The following is a 27,805-nucleotide window of genomic DNA, read 5'->3' on the forward strand; positions in this document are numbered from 1 at the left end:
TAAACGCGATGGAGGTGAGAGCAGCAGAGAGATACTGAGCTCCCAGACACACAGGCCTTAAAAACATCCCTGAGATTTAAAAATCAACCACAAAACTAACTGGAAACCTGATGTGATGATCTCAGTGCAGCTCGTAGACGGATTCCCATTTTAAACTCAAACCCAGGAGCTGAAGCAGAGTCTGCTGCTGTTTTGTGATTCCTGTGAGCAGTGAGTTACAATCCTCCAGGATCAGAAGCATTCAGCATTTCATGCACATTCACTGATGGTAAAAAGCAGGTTTTAACTATGCTGCTCATGTGAGAATGAGGCCTGTGATCACCTCAGAGTTTCAAATCTGTGCAACATTTCAAAAGAACATTTATGTTTCTTTTATGTTTCGATTTTATCCATCCAGCTGGAGTTAGCCTTTATACTGTGTGAGCTGCGTTTAAATCACAGAGGGGCAGGGGGTATAACTGTGTGTAGTCAGAAGAGTAATGGTAATAAGATATATGCTGGGAAAACCTGCATGAAATAATATATTTAGAGCTAAAATCTGCTCTAAAACATGCATTTTGAGGTCAGCTGTGCTCTGGATCACGTTCCTCTCCTCGGGTTTAGAAGACGATTTCAAACTGCACCTAAAAGCGTTGTTATTTCCAGTGTTTCAGTGAAGGTCACACCTGTTAAGATGAAATAGAAAATAAGGAAGATATATGTAAAATAAGGAGGGATAATATAAAACACACACAGTGTATGTGTGCTTTGTTATCATGTAGGCAGCAGAGTTCGTACTGATGTGAGTGCACAGCTGATGGTGAAGCCGTCTCAGCCTCTCTCTTCCCCTCCATCAGAACCATCGAAACAACAACAGCACTCCAACACACAGCCATGGGAACCAGGAACAACCAGGAGTCTGTGTTCCTGTCACCTGACACACACGTTCACATCAGCACATCAGCCTGAAACACGAAGGTTCACAGCAGATTCAGTCTTACCTGTGTCGTCTGTGTCTCCACAGGTCGTATTCACAGGGACAGGAAGAGTTTTCTCGTCTGCAGGGTTTGCAGCCACACATCTGTAAGAGGAGCTGAAGTCCTGTTTGTGCACAGTGAGAGGCAGAGAGAGCGCAGAGCTGCTCTGGTTCAGTCTCTGCTCGTCTTTAAACCACAGCAGTGTGGTCTCTCTGTCCACCAAACACAGTAAGGAGCAGCTCTCAGAGCTCACACTCACTTTCTTCACTGCAGGAGTCGGTACAGAGTCTGGGGACGAAAGTTGATGGAGAATAAAAATTAACATCAGAAAAATGTCTGTGAAGGTTCTCAGTCATCCAGGTCATCGTAGTCTAAGGAGCTTGGAAAGAAAAGCGTCTGGACTTCTTTAAGTTGCTTGAAGACGTTTCACCTCTCATCCGAGAAGCTTCTTCAGTTCTAAGGTCAAATGGTGGAGAGTCCCAGATTTAAACCCAGTGGGAGTTTCCCCCCAAGGAGGGACAAAAGGACCCCCTGATGATCCTCTAATCACATGAGGACTGCGCCGTGCACATTGAAGAGAAACTCATCGCACGACATCCCAGTGTACTTCAGACCCAGCAACACACTCTGACAGAAACTGGTTCATCCGAAAGACAAAACTCCAAAACACAGACTGAACAACGTGATGTATGCGGTACAGTGCAGTGAGGAATGCCCAGACCTCTACATCGGAGAGACCAAACAGCCACTTCACAAGCGCATGGCACAACATAGAAGAGCCACCTCCACAGGACAAGACTCAGCTGTCCATCTGCATCTTAAGGTCAAAGGTCACTCTTTCGAGGATGCCAATGTTCACATTTTGAACAGAGAGGACAGATGGTTTGAAAGAGGAGTGAAAGAGGCCATCTATGTCCACTGTGAGCGACCATCTTTGAACAGAGGCGGTGGTTTACGACACCAACTGTCTGCCATCTATAATCCAGTTTTGAGATCCTTCCCAGACGCCTTAACGCCCACTCACATCCTGGGCCATCTGACCTCAGGAAATCGCATGATAAGGTGGGGCCAGGTTTCACAATGAGCTCACCCGAAACCCTGGCTGATTAGGACCCACACCCGCTTTCACACCTTGGCTCATGTGATTAGAGGATCACCAGGGGGTCCTTTGTCCCTCTTTGGGGGGATACTCCCACTGGGTTTAAATCTGGGACTCTCGGCCATTTGACCTTAGAACTGAAGAAGCTTCTCGGATGAGAGGTGAAACGTCTTCAAGCAACTTAAAGAAGTCCTTAGACAACATCAGAAAAATGTTTTTTACTTTCTGCTTTTTGTTAGTGAACATCATCAGGACAGCAGAGCTCTGGTTATTGCTGCTTTAATGCAGTCAGTGAACATTAATATGAAACTGCTCATTTCAACTTTCATTTCATCTCAACTGTCTGAAAACAAACCCACAGGAGAGACAGCAGACGGCCAAACCACCATTATATACATTTGAATCTCATTATAAAGGTTTATGAGGGATTTCTCAGGTTTCCTGTCAAATTGTCAAAACTAGCATCACTATCAGTAGAAGGTGCTGAAGAGGACACAGAAGAAACAAACGCTCTGATTCAAATCCTTGTCATGGTCCTGGGTCGAGCGACCCAGTGTTTGAGTTTTATGTATCTTTTGTATTCATTTGTGCTTAGCTTAGTTCACCTAGTTTATTTCTAGATTGCTGCTTAGTCTTGTTCCTTAGTTGTTTATGTCATCTCCCCCTGTACTCAGTCCCCCTGGTTCATGCGTCATGTCTGCGTGGTTATGTTTAGTTCATGTCATGTCTAATCTCCATGTTTCCTGTTTTACTTTGAAAGTCTGTATTCAATGTCAGTGTATTTAGTTTCACCTCTCCTGTCCTGTCTTTAGGTTCATGTGTGTCAGCTGTGCTCCCATGTGTGGCCACTTCCCCTGATCATCCCTCATGTGTATTTAGTCTCGTGCTCGCGTTCTCGGCCAGTACGTACTCGCGTACTTGAGAATTGAGAAATGGCAAACATGACGCATACTGACGGGAGACTGTCAAAGTAAAACAGGAAGTACATAGAGGCGCAGACAGGAGGGGAGGAGAGAACACGGGGAGAGCACAGACATAACAGGCTGTGGAAAACATGGAATAAAACACAAGGAGGAGAAACGAGGCATGGGAACTCACAGATACACAGAGGGGACACACAGGGGGTAAAGACACGAGGGGAAATCAAACAAGCAACATCTTAACAGAATAACCTAGGGACCCTAAAACATAACATCAAACGACAACAATACAAGAAACACAAAATACCGGGTAGACGTCCCGGGACCATGACACATTCAGTTTTTATTCATATATTTTAAACCCTTGTAAATACTAAAAGTTAACCTGCTCAAGCCTTTTAAATCAGTTGATATTTATGCTTAAAACATAAATGTTTTAACTTATATCTTCACTTTTTGGACAAACTAATATCACACAATAGTCAATTCAAATCATGATGGTGACTGCAGAAGCTGCCAAATTACACAGAATTTTAAAAAAGCAGAGTTAGCTTTACATTTCCTGGTTGTAATACTTGTAGTCCAGTTTGTCCAGTCTGATGAACCTCTGAAAAGTATATTCTTTCACATATAGGAATACCTATAGTTATCCATGAAGAGATGTAAAACTAAACATTTTCATACCAAAGCAGCTACAAGAATAAAAAGGTCACTGTCTGAGACAAAGTGGATAAAAGGAGCTGCAGTGTCAAAAGTCAAATGAAAAACTGGTCGTTTGTCTCCACTGCTCAGTTTAATCATTAAATGTATTCATTTGAATGCTTTTGGAGTTTCAGATAAAGGTGCTTCAAATATGGTGTCATTCACCTGTTTCTCTTATCTCCTGAATTCAAATAATACTATTTCATTTAAGACATAAAATACTTTATTGTCCTTGTGTAATATATTGAAATTGCAGAAATGACTGGATGTCATACTAATGAAAACAGAATCTAACATTTCATATAATAAATCTAAGAGGTCAGTCTCACATAGCAGCATTGTGCATTTACAGTAAAAATGGATATGGTGTCTATGGATGCTACTAAGTTTCTTACATAAACACAGTTTAGTTTGCATTTTGTATCTTACTGTCTAATTTTGCTTCGCTCTTTTCCTCTTTATTCTCCTCCATAAAACATCTCTTTAATATATGTTGTTTCCTGTATTTCTTTAGTTTATAAAAAGACTGTATAAAGTTATATACTCACTTTATACAGACCAGTCACTTAATAACTGGCTGGTCTGCAGGAGTCTGTCACTGTTTCACACAGTGAACAGTGTATGTACTTGTGTTTCACACAAGTACATAAATGAAACCAGCCATCCACTTCCACTTATCCTTTTCAGGGTTGCGGGGGTCGCTGGAGCCTATCCCAGCTGTCTAAGGGCAAGAGGCAGGGTGCACACTGGACAGGTCACCAGTCTGTCGCAGGGCCAACAAAATAAAATAAAAAAGTAACAAAGTAAAAAAAATAAAAATAACAAAAGTCAACCTACATCAATTATCATAATCAAAACTCTAGGATAACAGCAAAGTTTTGCAAAAACCCCCCAAAAAGTTTAAAATAAGCGAACAAAACCAATGACACCACATCATTTCTAAAAAAGACAACGCCATCTGATCAGGGCTTTTGGGCTGCTGCTTTTGTTCTGCTTTGCTGTCCCTTTGTGTATTGGGTTATTAGCACAACATGTAGTGAAATGCTTGTGTCCGAGCTGCGGACAGGCTGCAGACATAGCCGCGCCATTCCAGGGCTTGGTTTTAGCATGGAGGGTCTAGCCAGGACCCTTACTGGATACCGCGTGGTAGTACCAGCAAGTAGTACCAAAGCAGAAAAAAGTAAAGTATATATATTCTTAGTGCTTATTTGCTGTTTATATTGTTTTATATAGGCCGGTGTAGTAAAACGCTACTTTGAGTTATAATGTGTGCTAAAGGTCAGAGTACTGTGTAAGACAGGAAACTGCAGAAGACGCTTTGTGCAGGGCTGCAGAGTACAGGAAGTGCAACTACGCAGAGTGCACTGCAGAGTTGTTTTGATCGAAACTATGTGTGACTGATTGTGTTATGCACATTTGGCTGCTAATGCTTCAGATCTGCTCAGGATTTAGCCTGTGTACATCCCTTTCCGGAAAGTAATGCTTGAATAAAATAATTTTATAGTTTTGACCACACTGAGTCGGGTTTTTCTCTGTCAGTAAAAGAATATAAAAGAACCAGATTTGATACAGGTTATTATTAGATTATTAAGATGCCAAATCACAGCTATTTACTTGCATTCCTGCACAGATAAAAGTTATAAAGATTGAGTGCTATACTTTATCATTTTTAAGTGTAGTCTGGTGTGCCGGCTCAAACTTGGGTATACAAATGTTAATCAGGTCTGATAATATATATTTTTTTAGTTTTGAAGGAAGGCTGATGACAGCCTGTAACGGAGTGAAGGCTGGTTTTTCCTGAGACTCTGGAGGGAATCTCTCAGTAGCCCTCGGTTAAATACAGCATCATGAAAAACCCGGGGGTTGGGAAACTGTGACACCTCATTCACCTCACAATCATCCACACAGAGCTGAATAAGACCATTTTTCTTCACTACAAGAGCTATGAGGCTACACCAAGCTCTCTGTGACTCTTTTGTCCCTCCCAGCTCTAACACAGGAGCAAATTTCCTTCTGAACAATTTGCCTTTTATATTCAGTAAACCTACAGAGACGTGAGTGCAACGTCACACCAGAGCAAATTTCAAAATGGTGCCTTTTCTGACTGGTACAGACAGGAGGGAGAACACATGTGCAAAACACAGTTGCAGTGCACCAACATCCACTCTCTGCCTGTGTGAGATGGTCATCACAATGGAGGGATGTGGGACTGGTTCAGTTGGCACATCAGGCCCAACTGGTCCCTGTGTTTTACCATGCTCTCTAAAGACGCGCCCTCTGCCTCTCTCCACGCTGAGAAGAGGTGGAGGCGATATATTTGTGTGGCTCTACCCCTGTCCAACGGCACCACTTCATAGTGAACATCCTCCACTAGAAACTTGGCAAGTATTTTTGAGCTGGACAAAGGAAGCAATACAAGCACTTTGTCTACTGGTGTCAGTTATCTGAGTCTAGTCTGCAAAACCACCTAACCTTTCCCTCTTCCTCTGCCTGCAGTCACGACCCACTCATCAGGAAAAAACACAAGAAAACCTTCCCTTGTGTAGTAACCAAGTTCCCTGGGCCTGTTATAAAATAAAATGCTTAAAAAGCATTATTGCCTTCCGTGTTGCATCTGCTCGTGGGTCCATATTCTCACACCAGCCTCTGGGCCCTGAGCCACTAACATTTCATATAATAAATCTAAGAGGTCAGTCTCACATAGCAGCATTGTGCATTTACAGTAAAAATGGATATGGTCTATATGGATGCTACTAAGTTTCTTACATAAACACAGTTTAGTTTGCATTTTGTATCTTACTGTCTAATTTTGCTTCGCCCTTTTCCTCTTTATTCTCTTTAACATCTCTTTTAATATATGTTGTTTCCTGTATTTCTTTAATTGAGAAAAAGACTGTATAAAGTGATGTACTCAGGTGTGTCTCTTAATAACTGGCTGGTCTGCAGGAGTCTGTCACAGTGTCACACAAGTACATAAATGAAACCATCAAATGAATAAATCTAGAAGTTCCATGCAGACAGTCATCATCATTATTATTGAAAACTGTAACTTGAAAGTGTTTTATTTCTCTGACAGATGAACAAAGGACCTCTGTGTGTTCATTGTAACTCACATTTCACCGATAACACCGTTATCTTCTCTTGTTCTTAAGCTTTACATAATTCAAAATTTGAATGTTTAAATAGGCTTGTGGGGCTGCTTACTGGGGGTTGGTCTAATTTTTCCCTTTAAAAATCTTCCATCTGACTCTTCATTGCACTGGCACCTACAACCAGAACACACTGGGAGAACAACGGAGGACAGCAACAGTGTCCATCTGACATCAGTCACTTCAGGTAAGAGTCACTTTAAAAATGATCATGGAAGTCTATTAAACGTCATGATTGGTTTATTTTTGCTTTGTATATTTTGTTTCTGAGTGATCAGACATCTCTGTCTACTAGTAGAATTTGTACCTGCTGTGGTGGAGAAAGATCTGTAGGTGATGCTGGAGGCTCTGTTCAGTACGAGGTGCTGGTGCAGTGGATGTAGTTACAAGGAGGAGACATTCTTTATAGGTGGCAGGCTGATGATGGTCACACCCTGTGAATGGCTCCATGCCTTTATATGAACATGTCTTTACCACCGAATGTAGAAGATTTAACCAGAATGCATTTTTTTCTGAGTGATACTGGTTTGAAGTAAATATTACCAGGGTAAAATTCCCAGCTTGGCACTGGTGGATTTTCTCTCTGAACATTAAAGCTTTCAAATCCTCCACCACCATGCATAATATTTTCACGACAAAATAAAGAGCACTTCTTCCCTCTACACTAGCCAGCCCTCTATAATAATGTCTTCTCATACTGAAAAGGAAACAGAGCCTCCAGCATCAGTCAGACTTTTACCAACTCAGCAGGTAACACAAATTTTACTTGAATGTAGATTACAATTTAGAATGAATTGGGTCGAGAGGCATTTTTTAAGAATACTTAAAAAATTAAATAAAGATCTCCACTGGAAAAAGATTTTCATAAGACTGGGTCAATTTTTCATTCAAGGACTAAAGTTTCCTTTAGTCGACTCAGTAACTACAAGGTGTCCAGATCATCAGCCCTCCACCACACTGCTGGCACTTGATATGTTCACATTGGTTTTCTCCAAACATCTCCACTTTGGTCCTGTCTGTCCAAAGGACATTGTTCCAAAAGTCTTGTGATTTATTGAGATGCAACTTTGCATACCTAATCTGTGCTGTCCTGTTCTTTTAAGAGAGAAGGTGTGTTCTGCTGCAACATTTCCAAACAAGCTTCAGTCTTTTTCTAATTGTAACGTCATGGACTTTAACAGTTCACATGCTAACCGAGTCCTGTCTGAAATTGAACTTGTTGCAGTTTCTCTGAGTACTGCATGATCTCAGCCTGGAATAAGATTGCTGGGATGTTCACTCTTGGGATGGCTGTTTTTACATTCATCAGGTCCCAGTCAGCCCAAATAGCAAAGAAAAAATAAAAAGGCACGCCATGAAAGAGTTTGGGTCTTATGGTACAAAGAGCGTAGAGCCTCTTTCAAGTCCTTTCAAACTTTTATGGGACATGATAAAAATAATTTGGTCCATACCAGTGCTGGGTTTTTACTCAAGAAATCAGTATATTACAGATTACTCGTTAGTTTTCTTAACTTCCTGACTGTATATACCACTTTTCAAAACATAGTTACCTTCAAAAGGCCTTTATGAAAAGCATGAATGATCCCAGCAACATAAACCTGTTTCACTCCTCACACTGACTCGTGGACACAGACTGAAAGTCAATGCTGAGAGAAATATGAGAGAAATAACCTTTTATTTCTGTTGGTTTCAGGTCTCTTCTTCCTTTGGGCAGCAGCTGTGAAGGTTTGTACTTGACTCTCGTCACACTGTTGTTTCATGAGTTTTTGGTGCACCTTCAGTCGGACTTTGAAGACTTGCTCCTCTCTAACACCGACTTTATTCACTTATAAGTTGGTGCTAAATGCTGACAAAAATCCCTGAAAGAGCAGAGCTGATAATCTGGGAGAGATAGAGATAGTTTTAGATTACATTTGATGCTGTAATATATTCAGTCTTCTTATTTTTGTCAGATGGCTGGTCCTTACTGGGTTTCTGTAGCAGTCGTTTTTTTGATGATTGTTAGAAACAGTTTGAGTGCTTTGGACCAACACCAACTTGCACCAGTTGTTCAAGAAATTCTGAAGAGGTAAGTGAACTCTCTCTGAAATAAAGAAGAAATGAGAATAACATGACTGAACTGATGATGATGTTGATTATAATGGCTGTTTTTATCTTTGAGTAAAATGTGGTAAAACATACAGCATGTTTTCATGTAACAAATATATTTTTAAAAGCCTTAAAAGAGCCTTTGTAATTCCATTTCATATGTTTAAAAATATAATGTAGTCCTTCACTTCAGATAAATTCTGTTCATACATTGTGCTCAATCATCCAGGTAAGGAAAGGGTTAATTCTGTTCATCTGGACGTAGCGTTTTGTGGGAGAAACGTTTCGTCACTCATCCAAGTGACTTCTTCAGTCTCAGCTGACTGCAGGTTTCCCCAATCTTATAAACAGTATATTTGTATAATGACTGAAATCAGCCCACAGAAGGAACAATGGATGGGAGCAGTGGCGGTTCTAGCCTGTTTGGCGTGTATTTTCTTACTCTTCTTATATTTATTTTTTGTTTACTTGCACTGCTGTAACTGGAGCCTCGTCATCTCGTCTCTCTATATACTGGACTGTCTGTAGCGGAGATGACAATAAAGTTTACTTTGACTTCAGCAGCAAGCAGGCGCACCGAGGGCTCTCGCGCTCACTTTTCGCGTTTTCGCAAATTATAAGTCTGTATCATAATGTCTGGTGTTTTCGTGTTTGTTGTTTTGTTTTTATTTTGTTTTATTTTGCGAGTTGGTTATTAGATGCTGCTCCAGCCAGCCAGAGAATCCCCCCGCCGCCCTGCCCTCTCCTCCCTGTGCTGCAAGCAGCAGGTGCACCTCGCAAACGGAGGGCGCCCTTACTCCCAGCAAATGGGCGATAGAAAACCGATCAGTGCCTATGACATTCCCGATATGCGCTGGCATGACGTCGGGGCAGCATGAGTACGAGCATTTTGTTTGTTTGTTATGTGACCAAGTGGTCGGCGGGGTTAGATAAAAGGAAATAAAATGACAACGCCACATAGGGGATTTTCACCCCTAGGAAATATATTTAAGAAAAATAGATAAAAGGAATAAAAAGAGGCCGCACAGATTCAAGGATGCACTCCGAGGCAGGTTGGCTCCAATATTAAAACAGTTTATTTATAATAAAAATAAATAAAATATTAGAAACCAAAATGTAGCGTCATTGTTGACAGTGTCTTAACGTGAAAATAAAACAATCATGGAACTTGGGCTTACCAGCAGCCGTGGACCCAAAAGAAAATCACACAAAACGAAAATCACTGCAGCCCACCCGGTGCTGTACAAAAGAAAGTGTGAAAACGACCCACCACCTAAGGTCCCAGGGCCACTGGTACGTCCTCCGTTCACTAAAAGAAAACACAGAAAAATATGTTAAAAGAATAACAGGACACTGAGCGTCAGGCTCGCTACAGATGATACAAAGAACTAAAACACACTTTAATAAAAGAAACCACACACACACACACACACACACACACACACACACACACACACACACACACACACACACACACACACACACACACACACACAGGAAGGCTTGTGCCCCGCGGGTCCACCCGTACTGGTAGTAATTGTCCCAGCCTCAATCGCGAGCTGGTCTGGCTCCCCACAGGCTAAGACCAGCAACGGGGGCAATTTAAAATTCCCGGCACGACACTCGGGCAAAGGATTGCTTCAGCCCGATCACAGAAGCGTGGGCACACGCCACAGTTCAGAAATAAAATAGAATAAAATAAAACCAGGCGAACCAGGAAATGGTAGGCCTACTTAATAAAACCAAATAAGACAAGGTAAAACAATTCAAAACCAAACAAGACAAGACAGCAGGCTCCACTGAGGAGGAGCCCTCACAACAACGGCTAGGCAGGTGTCTTGATTCTTCACTTAAGGCTGTGTGAGTTGCCACGGAGGTGAAGGCAGCGATCACGCCCTAAAACAGACAAATATAACCTTAGCCTCTTGTAGCTGTGAATGCTAATAAAAATAGTTTGAACAGCTTACCCCAGGACCGGAGGCGCTATACTCTCACTGGTGGGGGAAATCACACAAGCACCTCTCTCCGCAACGCCGGAATAAAACAACCTGCCGCGCTACAACAGGCCGCAAAAACTATTACTATACATTCCAATACTGAGAGGGAATCTGAGGTTAAGCGAGAGCATACCTGTGGCTGTCATATGATCTACTCTTGCCGATCAGTCCGTCGCAGAGTGTCAGCATTTACTGCTGCTTTGCGCTGAATGCATGGGAGGAATAATCCAAAGAAGCACCGGCTTAGCTTTATACCTGGTGCCAGCCTGCAATCAATATGCAGGTGGGTTCCCAATTGACCTAGTTTTGCAGTAAGAGCGAGCGCAGGAGAGAGCGAGAGCAGTAGAGCGAGCGAGCGAGAGAGAGAAAAGAAAGGCGAGTAGCCCATCCGGCTACAGTTAGGAAACAACAAACAAGATTTTAAGATGGTGAAAGATGTACCCTTAGGTCCCCTCCTCGATTTAGAGATGATCTTTCATTTCTCCCACTAAAAGGACGACATTCAGATGTACAGAATGAACTTTTTGGGATACACTGTGATATACAGTCCCAATCAAAAGTTTAAGAGCACTTAAAAATGGCAAAACATCATATTTTGCATGGTTGGATCTTAACAAGGTTCCAAGTAGAGCTTCAACATGAACAAGAAGAAATGGGAGAGAGACAAAACATTTTTAAGCAGTTTATTGAATACAGCACTTAAACTGAAACAGGCTGTTTTACAGCTGATCAGAAGTTTAGGACCACATCCCTTTAAAAGGCCAAATCTGTGCAAAAATATAGATTCATTGTCATTTTTTGTCAGTTAGTCACACTGTCATGACGTTCTGGTGGAAAAGGCAAGAAAACGTTCCCTTTTGAACGTGTAGGGTTGTTGAACTGCATAAGCAGGGTCTCTCACAGCACGCAATCGCTGCTGAGCTTTACGGAACAAAAAAGGTCAAGTAGAAGACCCAAACAAATGTCACCAGCACTGAGCCGGAGGATCCAATTGGCTGTCAATCAAGACACTGGACGATCCATGACCCAAATTAAGGCAGTTCCTGGTGCCGACTGCAGCCTCATAACCATCTGAGACTGAAGGGCTTCAAAAACAAACAAACGTCTTCAAAGCCCTCGTCTCCTTGAACGCCACAGAACTGACCGTTTGGACCAAACATGGGACACTGAAAGGTGGAAGAAAGTTTGATTCTCAGATGTAACCTTGACGGTCCTGATGGTTTCCAACGTCACTGGCATGAAAAACAGATCCCACCTGAGATGTTTTCTACGCCCCATAGTGGAGGGGGCGCCGTAATGGTCTGCGGTGCTTTTTCCTTCAGTGCGACAATGGAGCTTCAGTAGGTGCAGGGGTGTCAAATGGCCAGATGTTGCAGAGAGCTCTATTTGGAACCTTGTTAAGATCCAACCATGCAAAATATGATTTTTTGCCATTTTTCAAGTGTTCTTAAACTTTTGATTGGGACTGTATTACACTGGATATTATTATATGGTCTTTTCCTTACAGTAAAAAGTGCCTTGAGGGAAATTGTTGTAATTTCATGCTATATAAACAAAACTGAATTGGACTGAATCTAAAAAACATCAACTCCTCCTTCCTAAACCTCTTGTCTCAGTCAAATAATTCAACATGCTTGCAGCATTGTTGTGATTTGATCTATTTTTCCAAATTTAAATCTTTAAAGTCATATTCATAACCCCTATTTGTTTCTTTTGGCAGGTACACACCAAAGTTTAAAGACGCAGATGACAAAAGGTCAGTAATAAAATGCACTTTGATGCCTTTGGATGATGCATAAGATAAATGCTTGCTGTGTTTAGGACACCAGCATGCTGTGCTGGCCAGAGAAAATCCACAGTCCTGCATGGCCTGTTTTATCATGCCTGTACAAACTAGAAAAGCCCGTTGTCACTTTTTCATGGTAAAGCATGCAAGCCTAGCAGGAGCTATAGGGTAATGAATGCCTTGCTGGCTGGACTATGCAGGGCATGGCTACTCAGGTCTGTCTCGCTTATACAAGGGCCATTATTAGGGCTGGGTATCGTCACTGATTTCTAGATTCGATTCAATTCAATTCGATTTGAATCTGGGAAATTTTGACAGTCAGAAATATTATAATTCAGATCAGTACATTTACATATTTTTGTATCAATAAAAAGGAAGCTGACACACGCAAGACTTTATCAAAGGTGTGAGCGTCACAGCAGATGCCTTTGTGTCAAAGTAGCTGAAGATAAAACACAGAAAAACATGAAGGTGGTTTTCCTGGCCTGGATTTTATAAAAATATTCTGCAGTACATCAAAAACGAAAGAAAACCATTAATCAACATATGAACATTACCTCTGACGTTACAGCGGTTTTATTAGAGACACGGCTGAGCGTTTTGCATAATTTTAAAAAATTTAAATTTGTTCAGTATTGAACGGCAGAAATTAGGTTTTCTTTTCGGAAGTATGTAAAACGAAAAAAACAGCGTCCAACAGCGCTGTAAACAACAGTAGACCTGTGCGTAACAAGCAAGCGAATAATGCAGAAAACAGATTTTTAGACGGGAAACTGTTCTTGAAGTACAGAGAGAGAGACAGAGAGAGAGAGAGAGCTGTGCATGAAGTGTGATTTTTATCGTGGTGGAAGCAAAACAGTAAAAGTCAGAGTGATTTCATGACGATGTTTATGTGAAGCGTAGTTTGGATCTTCTTTTGCTGCTGGTTCGGTCAATATTGTTTGGAGAGAGATCAAACTAACAGCTTTAGAATCAGCGCAAAAAGGACGTAAACACAAAGCGCGGACCTGCCGACAGATCAGAATCAGCGAGCTGTCGCTTTCAGCCCCGACCGTGTCCGTGCGTCAGGTGAGAAAGGCGACATCTCACTGATTCTGATCCGCGGGTCCCTGTGTGTTTACGTCCTTGTGCAGAATCCGTGTACCTGCTCTCATTTACTGTCTTAGCTGTTTGGTGGTTGTTGAAATTTTGTGAGGTTTAACCTGAGATTGGCATTTCGGGCAAAATAAATTTATATTAAAAAATCGATTCAGGATTTTAATGAATCGATTTCACGTTATCCAAGCCAGAATCGATTTTAATCGATAAATCGATTATAAAAACCCACCCCTAGCCATTATGTCCCTGTCTGTGTTTTTCTCTTGCTATTTTCTAGAAGACATATGCGTTTTCACATACCCCTCTGCTCAAGAGTACAGGCCCACTATTACTGAGGTGTGGCCAATTCATGGGCCTTATCTATTAGTCCACATTTACCAGATTCTGCAGTAGCCAACAGCCAGTTGGGTCAATCTCAACAGTAGGCAACTGTGGGCTGTCTTCATGGATGACCTGGCATCTTGCCGGCCAATCAGAGCAGATACTTCATTACAGTTTTTTCCCTGCACCTTGCAGGACCTTTTTGGTGCCAGTCTTATATCTTGGAGACTAATAGTTCCTCTGCCTCTCTGGCTTGGCCATCATATCTGGCAAGGCCTTAACGGTGTTATCATGTAATATGTATGAGTAAATAGTATGTTTACGCAAGCACTGTGGTGTTTAGGATGCTGGGCTGCACTGTCTTTTCTTGGGCCGTCTTAGAGAGTTACCCCGTACAAATGTATATGATTATGAATGAATATGTAACAGGGTGGAGAGATACACTACAAGCCAAAGGTTTGGACACACATTCTCATTTAATGTTTTTTTTTTTTAAATTTTCATGACTATTTACATTGTAGACTCTCACTGAAGGCATCAAAACTATGAATGAACACATTTGGAATTATGTAGCAAACATTAAAGTGTGAAATAACTCAAAATATGTTTAATATTTCAGATTCTTCGAAACAGCAACAATTTGCTTTGATTACAGCTTTGCACAATCTTTGTATTCTATGTTTGATGTGATAGAAAACGTACTGACTAGTTTGCCTCCAACATGTTTTTAAAGGTGAATATTCTCTGTTTCCTTTGACAGTTTCCCCCCCATGTTCAGTGTGGCTGTGAGCGTCCCATACAACGAAAAAGAGCACAAGTATGATATGAGTAAAGTCCCTGATTCTGATGAAAATGTGAAAAATACGATTCTAAACTGTGACGTATACAAAGGTGACAGAGTGGTGGCCGCCACAGTTCTGAGATGGCCCAATGTTCTAAAACAGTGTCCTGATGGACGTGTTAAGTGGACTGATGTCCGGAAGCGATGTGGTAAACAGCAGATTAACTCATGGGCTGCTGTTGAAAGGTTGTGTGGTAAAAGTGAAATAGAGGATGGCAGAGCTGATCATGCAGAGTATCGAACCCTGCAACATGTCAACACTTTAGTCAAAAAGCAACAAAAATCAACAAAAGATCTGATGATTTTCTATGTCCGTGCCTCCCCATGTTATAAAATATGTACCAACCAAACACATGAACGGAATATTCTCAGTAGCATAAAAGAGATTCAGAAATTTAGTAATTATGCTTTTGTGTTTTCTGATGTATTCAAACCTAAAGAGATACTTGAGAAAAACCTGCGTGACTCACTTGAGAGGCTTGGCAGCTCAGTTGGAGGTCTTAAGAACATATTCCGATGTTCTCCATATTCCAAGGAGGCAGAAGTGCGGTGTATAAGCTGCTATAACAAAAGTGGCGTCACAAATACTTGTGTTTTAGATCGTTAAAATTCTGGGTTAGGGTTAGGCAGACAACATATAGAAGTAAATGCAGAGATGAGGAGACTAATAAAAATCAATCAGTAACTGGAGAGGGGGAAATAATATGAGGAAAATAGAAGAAAAGAAGAAACTTTAATCTGTGCTTTACATTGTTTTCCTGCAGCCTTGATTTACATGACTAAAACCAAAACTCTTAAAATGGGTGTATATGTCACAGCAGAATAAATGATGTATCCTTGTCCCACAAAAGTGCCATAACACAAAATTAACATGCGCTCCTGAAATCATTGCTGCCATCATGTAGTCTAATAATTCTAGTCCACGGCAGCATATATATCTCTGATTGTGTCAGTTTTTGTGAACTTAAAATAAATTAAAAAGTATATTTAAAAAAGTAAAGAGTTTTATGTAATTTGAACACTGGACTGTATGTGGCGCAAGTCTGTTGATATGAGCTGTAAAGCTTTACCGACCCTCTGATGTTGATTCTTATTAAAAGTCTGCTCAGCAAACACTGAGTCCCTCGTGTTGTGAGTTCCATTAAAACATGTCACAGTTTGAATCTGATGCATTCTTTTTTTTTTAAAGCAAGTCTCATGTATGTTTTTAAGGACCCTCTTGTTTGTTTCAATGATTGAATATGAAGTTGGAGGTAAAGGTTTAGCACCGTGCTGCAGGTTTTCTATTCAAACTGCAGCGTTGTGGGTCACAGAAGCGCTGGAATCCGGCTACATAAACCTGCCTGATGGTTTCCCTTCATATAAATCTCACACTTTTGATTTCAATAACTGACTTCTAAACTTGTTGAATCCACAATAAGCAGCCTTAAGCAGTAGGAGTAGTCATTTATACCAAATCCCAACAACAGTCACCTTAAATGATCCTCATTGTCAGTGATCATTTATAGCAGGGTCAAAGGTCACATGTACTGTATACAGACTATTAACATGTTCTAATGAAATGAAGCATTTTCACACACAGTTCAGTCCACAGACCCCTCAGTAAGCACACAAACACATTGATTACAGTTCTATAAGGCTTTCATACAGCAAACTCCCAACATCCTGTTTCATAAACCTGGATGTGAAAACTATCAACCTCCTTAAGTCTGACTCAGGCTGTTTGTCCTGCATTACAGGCTTGAACATGACAGCTCAGCAGCTTCCTGAAGTTTCATATCACTGATGGTGTCGTTCAGCTTCATCGTACAGCTGAGACTTCTTCATGAAAGTGATTTGTCAGAAACATCAAACTCACCTTTACAGCTCCATCACTTTGAGATGAGCTCAAACAAACATGCTGAGCTGCAGCTGCATGTTTGTTTGCAGTTCAGTCACTTCCTGAGAAAAATGCACAACTTCATATCTTTGCAGAGATGTGAAGGTTGAATGAAACATTTATAGCCTGGATTTTAAATCCTGATTTTTTTTATTTTTTTTTTCAGGGTGACCACGTTAACGGCGTCCAGAGGACGGTCTGTGTATTCAACCCTACCTCTGGCGCCGGTGCCCACCTCTCAATTTCAAATCCATGTAGACATTGAGGGTTCTCGGGAGGGGCCGTGCTAACACCTGCTGCTCTCTGGCAGCAGCACCATGCCCTCCCTTGTTTTAAATGCACTTTAGAACAACACACAGCAACACTACACATGAGCGGGAGGAGGGAGGTATGGGGTCTTCACACACCCCCGTTCTCTACTAGCCATCGGGGCGGGGGGCTGGGAGGAGGTGTTGGCTGTCCGATTGGCCTCCCTGCTGCTGCGGAGCCTGGGGCGGTCTGCTTGCCTCCACCCCGGGGGAAAGGGTCACATCTCTTGGGTCTGGGTGCCGTTTCCCCCTCTGGGGGCGAGGGTACCTGGACCCGGGGCATAGAGTATGTTTGGGGAGTATGATTGTGTGTACATGTCTATGTATGTCTATCCCTACGTTGGGTGAGTGCTGAGTGTTTGTATATGTGTGCATGAGGGTGGGAAAGCATGTTTATGTCTGTGTGTGCCTGTTTGTCTGTGTCTATATGTCAGGTCGGGTCTTAGACTCCACCTCCCTGGGTACTCCCAGGCCCTCCAAGTGTGGAGGCCTATCTCCCCTCACCACACTCCCTGCTGGTAACTGATGCCCTCGGGGGTCGGTGCATTGGTGGTTCTTGGTGTCCGGGGCTGGGCGCTCAGGTATGCACCAGCTCACTCCCGGTGGCTACTTGGCGGGGCCTGGTGCCTGTCGCTCGGTCAGGCCTCTTCCGGGGCAAAGGGGGCCCTCGGGCCTCCGGCCTCGGGGCCTGCAACTCGGTTCACTCTGGCACAGCTGGCTGCCAGCAGAGCCGGCGGGCACGCCAGTGCAGCCCCCTCTGGCTTCTGCTCCGTGGCTACTGGGTGACCCCCTCGTCTGGGGATCTCCTCAGCCCTTCCCAGGAGGGTGGCACGGATGCCCCTCCGGTGGTCCTCCTTGGGCTCTCGCACTCTGGGGCCTCTGGATGTCTGGAGCCTGGATCTCCTCCATGCCTGCTTCATGCCCTGGGGGACGGGGCTATGGGCCTCCACACCCTCTAGCAGACCGTTACATGGGGAAACCTTTTGTATACAAGCGCGTTGATCCACACAGGTGTGCACACGGGTGTTCACTGTTCGTAGACATAAACTACACCTTTCTTAGCTGCTACTTCAAAGCACATTGTGCGCTGTCTGTCCTGCGTGCTGCACAACAACATTCAATATTTAGTATTTACTGCTGTTCACACTTGGCTAGATTAACGTGATGGTGTTGTGTTTAGTATGTTGCTTTGTTTTTGTTTGGTTTTTTTTGCTTGTCTTCTCTTCTTTTTCTCTCAACAGGTGATCCAGGAGATTTTTTTTTTTTCTCTTTGTCTTTGTAAGTGCCCTTTCTCACTGTCCCTTTTCCCTTCTGTTTTTCTTTTCCTTCCTCTCTTTCTTTCTCCCTTTCCTATCCCCCACTCATGTCTGTCCCATCTGTAACAACTGAAAATAAAATAAATAATAACAACAAAGTTTGATCTAATGGACCAATACGGCAATGCCATGATGATCCACTTGGCAAAATAAATCCATTTGGTATCCTTGTTGGTCTTCAGACAACAATTCTGACGGCTAAAGAACCAAATGGGACAGACAATAAATAAATAAATAAATCCTGATTTATAATAGAATTATAAATAATTACTACTTCTTTGGTGATGCTCTGATGGCTCCTCCAGTTCATTAAATTCACTGTCCTGTGTCTTCTTCACATTAAATTTGGATTTTTATCATCTTTTCACATCAGAATCAAAGTGAAACTAGACGAATGTGGACAAAGCATCATGGATGAGCTGTGGTGCACAGCAGGAGCCTCAGTTTAACCTGTTTAAAGCTTTTTCTTGTTGTTAATGGGCTTTTTTCTTCCTTTCCTTTAATGAGGATTGTCACGATCTGAGGAGACAGACCGTGCGGTGGTGTGTGTGGTGGACCCAGGTGCGAACACAAGAGAGTAGACCGGAGCAAACTGGAACTGAAAGCGAGCCTTTATTAAGGCTGATGACTGGTCTCAAAAGAAACAGACAAGAATGAGGGCAGCACGAGAGCAGTAACTAAACAGAAATCTAAACTGGGAACAAACTATGGTAAGGCTATGGCTGAGGATACAAAAGACTGGGCATGGAAACACGGAGGGTGGGAACACAGACGACGTGACACAGACTGCATGAAACACATGGGGCGTTTATCAATATGCGTACTTGTGCGTACTTGCGTTCTCGTGTACTCGTGATACGTCATCAGTCGGAGACCAAGTACTGTTCCAATTCGATGTACGCATCACGCCGAGAACGCGAAAAAGTCCTGGATGTGTTCTCGATCCGCCCGTTTTATCGAGCATGCATCGGTGTAGACTTGGGACAGCTATATATCCCAGAATGCATTTCGTCCAAAACTCAACAGCGGACTCCCGGCACATCGTCCCTCCCTCCCCCCCCGCTCGCGGACTTCTCACTACTCAGGTTAAAGAAACCCCAGCAGCTGTCTATAGTATTGAGTGTCCACTAGAATAGAAATAAAAGCGTTCTAACATCTCACCTGCTTGTTTTTATTAAGGTATGTACACGTATGTACATGTACACTATTTTTATTAATAGAGGTTTCACTACTGAGGTTAAAAATGATATATGAGTCACTTAGATCACTTCTAAATGTTAATGTTTGGTTTATTTCAGTGTTTTATTTGTTCCTGAGTAAACCGGTTTGGCTGTGATTACAGTTAAGCTTCATAACATGTTACTCACAGTTAAATTAGGAGGGGACGGCAGTAAAAACTCCGGACCTGTGACATCATCACGTACGCTGGTGTTCCGACTGTACAAATCACGAGTCCGTGCTCGCGTACTTGAGAATTGAGAAACGGCCCACGAGTCCGTGCTCGCGTTCTCGGCGGGTACGTACTCACCGAGAACGCGAGTACGTACTCGCGTACTTGGGCATTGATAAACGGCCATGCCCTTTCTCAATAGGGCTTTGGAGTTGACGTCACTGGAGGTGGGCCACGCCCCCTTTCCGCCATGACAGTAGGCTAGACACAGGATACAGCTTCAGCTATGGTTCGTACGTGTTGTGTCATCAGTTGCAACGTTTGATCACACGATCGTGAAGGCAAGAAGCTGGATAATGGGCTCTCTTTTCATCGTTTTTCAACCTGGAGGCAACGTGAGGGATCCCATGTATCCGATATTACTAAACAGAGACGTCAGGCTTGCATTGCAGCGGTGAGACGAGCGGATCGAGTTCTGTGCAATCCCCAGCTTTTTGTTGGTTTGGTCTCTGCATCTTCTTTCCGGTGAGTTCTAAATTAATTCATATCACTATTAAAATGCTTTTAGTGTTATTTTCAATGTGCTGAGGTCATAGATAATGAGATAAAAGATGCTAATGTGTGATGCTGCAGGGTTAGGGTTAGGGTACATGACACATGACAGGTGTGTGATTCATCTGGAAGTTATGTGCGGATTAGTGTACAATGAGAGCAATTTAGTATGTTTTTAGAGGCCCATGAGCAGTGTTGGTGCCCAGTCTGGATTTGTTACATCCATTTCATATGCTGGTTTGCCTGCAATAATGCTAAATCATAAGCTACTCAGTCGACATGATGACATGACGTGGTTCTGCAGCATCACACATTAGCATGTTTTATCTCATTATCTATGACCTCAGCACATTGAAAATAACACTAAAAGCATTTTAATAGTGATATGAATTAATTTAGAACTCACCGGAAAGAAGATGCGGAGACCAAACCAACAAAAAGCTGGGGATTGCACAGAACTCGATCCGCTCGTCTCACCGCTGCAATGCAAGCCTGACGTCTCTGTTTAGTAATATCGGATACATGGGATCCCTCACGTTGCCTCCAGGATGGAAAACGATGAAAAGAGAGCCCATTATCCAGCTTCTTGCCTTCACGATCGTGTGATCAAACGTTGCAACTGATAACACAACACGTACGAACCATAGCTGAAGCTGTATCCTGTGTCTAGCCTACTGTCATGGCGGAAAGGGGCGTGGCCCACCTCCAGTGACATCACGCTCCAAAGCCCTATTCTCAAGTACGCGAGTACTCGCGTTCTCGGTGAGTACGTACTCGCCGAGAACGCGAGCACGGACTCGCGATTTGTACAATTGGAACACCAGCGTACGTGATGATGTCACATGTCCGGAGTTTTTACTGCCGTCCCCTCTTAATTTAACTGTGAGTAACATGTTATGAAGCTTAACTTTAATCACAGCCAAACCGGTTTACTCAGGAACAAATAAAACACTGAAATAAACCAAACATTAACATTTAGAAGTGATCTAAGTGACTTATATATCATTTTAACCTCAGTAGTGAAACCTCTATTAATAAAAATAGTGTACATGTACATACGTGTGCATACCTTAATAAAAACAAGCAGGTGAGATGTTAGAACGCTTTTATTTCTATTCTAGTGGACACTCAATACTATAGACAGCTGCTGGGGTTTCTTTAACCTGAGTAGTGAGAAGACCGCGAGCGGGGGGGGTTGAAAACGATGTGCCGGGAGTCCGCTGTTGAGTTTTGGACGAAATGCATTCTGGGATATATAGCTGTACCAAGTCCACACCGATGCATGCTCGATAAAACGGGCGGATCGAGAACACATCCGGGACTTTTTCGCGTTCTCGGCGTGATGCGTACTTCGAATTGGAACAGTACTTGGTCTCCGACTGATGACGTATCACGAGTACACGAGAACGCAAGTACGCACAAGTACGCATATTGAGAAACGGGGGTTGTGTTTGCTCCTGCCCTGTCTCGTTATTATCTGTGTCAGCTGTGTTCCTCGTGTGTTTCCATGTCCCTCGCATCCTCCCTCATGGCTGTATTTCCCTGTGTTTCCTCACGTTTCAGTTAATCATTTCCCAGTTTAGTTTAGTTCTCTGTTTTCCCTTTACTCCTGCAATAAAGCAGTGCTTTTTGAGTTTATGCCTCGTGTCTCCATGAGTTTGCATTTGGGTCCTCACCTGCCTCCGTTATGCAGCCGAATCATGACAGAATGTGGAGTTTTGCTGAAACAGCTGTGTGGTGGGGAGTGGTCTGCAGTGCAGTGCAGGGAGGATGCACCTGCACGCCGTTATTTAATCACGCCCGCCAAGTTAAAACACGGACTCAGGGGTTGGTGTGTTGTGGTGTGATGTGATCTAAATAAAATGTCTCAAAACATTAATTTCTTTTATTTTTTCTCCCTGTATTTCATGGATGCTTTGCATGCACACAAAATGCCAGTGGACACTGGAAACAGAGCACATTGATATGATAATGGTAGAATTTTACAGGATTCACTCTAAACATGGCTGAACAGAATGGCTGTAAATACATCGATGTGACAAATCTATTCTGGGATACACGATGCTGTGTGCTGAGTGTGCATAATAAGGGCGGGGTTTGTATAAATTCAAAAACTTTAGTATAACACAACTCTATTACCAGTTTGCTTCAGGTACAGGTCTATGGAGTAACAGGGTGATTTTCCAGTGTCTGTACAGAATAATGCTACTTTAAGTGCTTAATGATTTGCTGGTCTGCCTCTCTGTGGTTAACAGACTGAAATAATGTGCATGTTCTCTGCTTTGCCACAAATAGTTCTATAACTTTTTTCAATGACTGAGCCTTTGCCTCAGATTTGATAACTAAAGGCTCCATCCTAAAATGGGTGGAGAATATTGAAGTTTGTTGTTATTCACTCTGAATCCAACTCATTGGGTTGCTGTTGAAGGTTACAGTTTAACTGGGGTTTGCAAATATGAAAAGGGTTGATGACATTTGCAAACAGCATATTCCATTAATATTAATTGCAAGGCACTATCAAATCAAATCATTTTATTTACTTTTAAAAACAACAACTGTTGACCAAAGTACTCTACAATAGAATAATCAGATAAAATTAAAAAGAAAGTAAAATAAATGATAAAAAAAAAAAAGAAGAAGAATAAAATAATAATTATCTGCTGATTCGTGGTTTTCTGTCAGTATTTTTTCTACTGCAGAATATTTTAAGGTCATTTCCCTTAAAAAGCCAGACCAGGAAAATCTGCTTCATGTTTCTGTGTTTTATCCTCAGTTACTTTGACACAAAAGCCTCTGCTGTGATGATCACACCTCTGATGAAGTCTCACAAGTCTCAGCTTTCTTTTTAAAAATATGGATATGTACTGATAAATGATCAGAATTATAATATTTCTGACTGTCTGAGTCAAAATTTCACAGATTCAAATCGAATCGAATTGATTCTATAAATCAGTGATGATATGCAGCCCTACACTGACCTGCAAACAAACATGCAGCTGCAGCTCAGCATGTTTGTTTCATCTCAAAGTGATGGAGCTGTAAAGGTGAGTTTGATGTTTCTGACAAATCACTTTCATGAAGAAGTCTCAGCTGTACGATGGAGCTGAACGACACCATCAGTGATATGAAACTTCAGGAAGCTGCTGAGCTGTCATGTTCAAGCCTGTAACGCAGGACAAACAGCCTAAGTCAGACTTAAGGAGGTTGATAGTTTTCACATCCAGGTTTATGAAACAGGATGTTGGGAGTTTGTGAGGATCTAAAGATGCCAACATGTGGTTTCCTTCACCTCAGGCAGGTCTGTGAGCAGCAGCAGCATCCTCAGCTTCAGTGCTGAGCTCCATCAGCAGTCTGAACTATTTATTTGGACATTTTAAAGGTTTCCTATTCCACAGACTCACAGCAGGAAACACAAAGACGGGACATTATTCTGTGTATGGGAGCGTTCCCATAACTACATGACTATCGTTGGTTTCTATGACACAGACAGCAGCTTTGTAGTCAGACACAAACATTACAGCAGAGTGTGTTGCTTCATGAGTGGAAACCACAGCTTGTGTTTTGTAATGTGTTCCTCTCACAGCAGCAGCCACAGGAAGTCACCATCAACAACAAACCCATCAAAATAAAAGTGTCTGTTCTGCTTGTTAGGCTGTGTAACACTGTAGGCCATACAAGACTGACAGGTGGCAGCTGGGCTGTTCAAATACACATGTTTCACTGTAAGAAGTAACTGTTAATGCTTCATAAAGAAGTTCAATACCTTAGAAACTCACAGGCTGCTGTGCTGAGCTGTGATTGGTCGATAGTTAGGCACTAGTGGGAACATGGCCAATGAGGCTTTGTGTTACTTCTCTGTGGATTAACGTGACCATGAAATGGGAAACATGTTCAAGTAAACAGGAAGTTTTGTGTTTTGGTAAAAAAAGCTGTTAAATAAAAACGTGTTAATTTCAGTTGTTCTGCAGGATTTTCTAAGAACAGTGTTTAAACTTTCTGCTTTGTCCTGTTCTTTCATTCACTTTGTACAGATCAGTAATGTTGGTGAAAACACTGAAGTCAGAGCTGATTCTTCCTTTCACACCAGACATTTGTGGGATTATAAGAACAAAGAGCTGTTTTTATTCTGAAGTGATGATACGACCAAACTAATGAGGAACATACAGACTGAGGTCACATATGAAGCTGTTACACAAAAATATACATACCAGAATAAATATCAGACTTACCGTACACTGTCAGCTTATATGATGATGTGAAAACTTTTCCTGTTTTAGAGTCGACAGTATAAATCCCTGAGTCGTTCCTCTGCAGCTCTGTGAGTGTAAAGAGTCCAGAGTTTCTGTCCCACTGAAGTCGGTTCTTGTACTTTTCCACAAATACTTGAAATTCTCCCTTAATCACATCAGCAATAATCGTTCTTCCATATAACAGATATCCTTTCTCCAGCACAGGTGCAGGTAGAGTGATGTTTCCTCCCACAGTGCCCGTCAGGTTCTTCTTCACTTCCTCAGAAGCAGAAAATCTCATCACTGTAAAATATGAAGAGATCCAACAGTCAGTGAGAACTTTAATGAAAGTGATCAGAGATCTTACAAAGAGCCACAGAAAGTAAGTGAGGATTAAATCCAGGCAGCATGAAGCACGAGGAGGGTGAGGCTGATACATGTGAGCTGCATCAGTGACAGCAGGAACTCAGCCTCACACATTTTACACAAATCACAACAAGTTCTTACTTTTTGATCTGGTTGTGACAAACTAAACATTTACAGCTGCAAAAAGGTCGTTGGTGTCAAATAATGTTCAAATCTCATGAAGCCATATTTTATTCACAATAGAAGATAGAAAACATTTCACATGTTTAAACTGAGAGAGCTCATTTTTAATCTGCTATATACAGTGGCTTGCAAAAGTATTCGGCCCCCTTGAACTTTCCCACATTTTGTCACATTACAGCCACAAACATGAATCAATGTTATTGGAATTCCAGGTGAAAGACCAATACAAAGTGGTGTACACGTGAGAAGTGGAACGAAAATCATACATGATTCCAAACATTTTTTACAAATAAATAACTGCAAAGTGGGGTGTGCGTAATTATTCAGCCCCCTGAGTCAATACTTTGTAGAACCACCTTTTGCTGCAGTTACAGCTGCCAGTCTTTTAGGGTATGTCTCTACCAGCTTTGCACATCTACAGACTGAAACCCTTGCCCATTCTTCTTTGCAAAACAGCTCCAGCTCAGTCAGATTAGATGGACAGCGTTTGTGAACAGCAGTTTTCAGATCTTGCCACAGATTCTGGATTGGATTTAGATCTGGACTTTGACTGGGCCATTCTAACACATGGATATGTTTTGTTTTAAACCGTTCCATTGTTGCCCTGGCTTTATGTTTAGGGTCGTTGTCCTGCTGGAAGGTGAACCTCCGCCCCAGTCTCAAGTCTTTTGCAGACTCCAAGAGGTTTTCTTCCAAGATTGCCCTGTATTTGGCTCCATCCATCTTCCCATCAACTCTGACCAGCTTCCCTGTCCCTGCTGAAGAGAAGCACCCCCAGAGCATGATGCTGCCACCACCATATTTGACAGTGGGGATGGTGTGTTCAGAGTGATGTGCAGTGTTAGTTTTCCGCCACACATAGCGTTTTGTATTTTGGCCAAAAAGTTCCATTTTGGTCTCATCTGACCAGAGCACCTTCTTCCACATGTTTGCTGTGTCCCCCACATGGCTTGTGGCAAACTGCAAACGGGACTTCTTATGGTTTTCTGTTAACAATGGCTTTCTTCTTGCCACTCTTCCATAAAGGCCAACTTTGTGCAGTGCACGACTAATAGTTGTCCTATGGACAGATTCCCCCACCTGAGCTGTAGATCTCTGCAGCTCGTCCAGAGTCACCATGGGCCTCTTGGCTGCATTTCTGATCAGCGCTCTCCTTGTTCGGCCTGTGAGTTTAGGTGGACGGCCTTGTCTTGGTAGGTTTACAGTTGTGCCATACTCCTTCCATTTCTGAATGATGGCTTGAACAGTGCTCCGTGGGATGTTCAAGGCTTGGGAAATCTTTTTGTAGCCTAAGCCTGCTTTAAATTTCTCAATAACTTTATCCCTGACCTGTCTGGTGTGTTCTTTGGACTTCATGGTGTTGTTGCTCCCAATATTCTCTTAGACAACCTCTGAGGCCGTCACAGGGCAGTTGTGGAGCTGTTTTGCAAAGAAGAATGGGCAAGAATTTCAGTCTCTAGATGTGCAAAGCTGGTAGAGACATACCCTAAAAGACTGGCAGCTGTAATTGCAGCAAAAGGTGGTTCTACAAAGTATTGACTCAGGGGGCTGAATAATTACGCACACCCCACTTTGCAGTTATTTATTTGTAAAAAATGTTTGGAATCATGTATGATTTTCGTTCCACTTCTCACATGTACACCACTTTGTATTGGTCTTTCACCTGGAATTCCAATAAAATTGATTCATGTTTGTGGCTGTAATGTGACAAAATGTGGAAAAGTTCAAGGGGGGCAAATACTTTTGCAAGCCACTGTACACACACACACACACACACACACACATATGTACGTATATTATACTATGAAACATGAAGGGTCACTATGAAGTCTAAAACTAGACAAACAGAAACCATGGCAACAATAATAAATAATGGCTGCCTTTAACCTCAACTGAAGCTAAATAAGAATAACACATGAACTATAATCACAAATCGAACATTAGACGAATACAAAAATATACTCAGAGTCAGAGACCCAGCCTGTGACACCAACCGATCTTTCTGAGTTAACTTCAATAATTACTTCCTCCAAACCATCAACGTGTCTTTTAGACCCCATTCCTACAAAACTGCTCAAAGAAGTCCTGCCATTAATTAATGCTTCAATCTTAAATATGATCAACCTATCTCTAATAATCAGCTATGTACCACAGGCCTTCAAGCTGGCTGTAGTTAAACCTTTACTTAAAAAGCATCTGTAGACCCAGCTGCTAATTATAGGCCAACCTCCAACCTTCCTTTCATATCATAATAATGTGATGTGTATGGGATCATATATAAAGCCTGGAAGGATCCAAAGACAAACTTTATCCTCCACATCTGGCAGAGCAAACATCTGCTGACAGATGTAGTGAAGCTGAAGCTGCTTCTGTTGGTCTGTCAGCTGTTTGTTCAACAAACACGTTTCTGACTGAACAGTTTGTTCACAGGTCAAAGCTGCATCGCTCTAAGAACGAGCCAAACACCTGTTTTTGTCACTGATACACAGAAGAATGAATTTTAGGACTCTGAACAACAACGAAGAAGTTCTAACTTACCTAAAAACATGAGAATAAAGCTCATCTGAGGCATCGTGACTTCCTGTTACTGTGGAGGCTTTTTACATGAAGCCAAAATAGCCTCTC

General features: G+C 42.2%; 1 protein-coding gene and 2 long non-coding RNA genes across 4 annotated transcripts; 1 reads left to right on the top strand and 2 right to left on the bottom strand.

Annotated features, from left to right (window-relative positions):
• On the bottom strand, window positions 1-27,800 carry LOC109202348 (SLAM family member 7-like). The gene is made up of 5 exons (XM_019359432.2): window positions 27,719-27,800; window positions 24,632-24,934; window positions 981-1,244; window positions 778-913; window positions 1-665 (listed from the first exon to the last, which is right to left on the bottom strand). Exons 1-5 carry the CDS (start codon window positions 27,750-27,752, stop codon window positions 650-652), a joined length of 753 nt encoding a protein of 250 aa, XP_019214977.2. The 5' UTR covers window positions 27,753-27,800; the 3' UTR covers window positions 1-649.
• On the top strand, window positions 6,785-8,867 carry LOC109202353 (uncharacterized). The gene is made up of 3 exons (XR_002062278.2): window positions 6,785-7,013; window positions 8,520-8,551; window positions 8,779-8,867. It is a non-coding gene; the product is annotated as an uncharacterized LOC109202353 (long non-coding RNA).
• Window positions 9,968-11,302, bottom strand: LOC109202351 (uncharacterized). 2 transcript variants are annotated; one of them, XR_003220509.1, is made up of 4 exons: window positions 11,045-11,302; window positions 10,882-10,970; window positions 10,406-10,810; window positions 9,968-10,223 (listed from the first exon to the last, which is right to left on the bottom strand). It is a non-coding gene; the product is annotated as an uncharacterized LOC109202351 (long non-coding RNA). The 2 variants fall into 2 exon arrangements; XR_002062274.1 differs by lacking the exon at window positions 10,406-10,810.
• Window positions 27,801-27,805: the final 5 nt, after the last annotated feature.

The sequence above is a fragment of the Oreochromis niloticus genome, linkage group LG6 (assembly GCF_001858045.2).
Source record: "Oreochromis niloticus isolate F11D_XX linkage group LG6, O_niloticus_UMD_NMBU, whole genome shotgun sequence".
Lineage (NCBI taxonomy): Eukaryota > Metazoa > Chordata > Actinopteri > Cichliformes > Cichlidae > Oreochromis > Oreochromis niloticus.

Coding starts and splice junctions, on each gene's coding strand:
- LOC109202348 (XM_019359432.2), bottom strand. CDS start 27,752: ATGCCTCAGATGAGCTTTATTCTCATGTTTTTAG. Junction 1,245..24,631: donor ATATAAGCTGACAGTGTACG/GTAAGTCTGATA, acceptor TTTCGTCCCCAG/ACTCTGTACCGACTCCTGCA. Junction 914..980: donor TGGAGACACAGACGACACAG/GTAAGACTGAAT, acceptor CGTGTGTGTCAG/GTGACAGGAACACAGACTCC.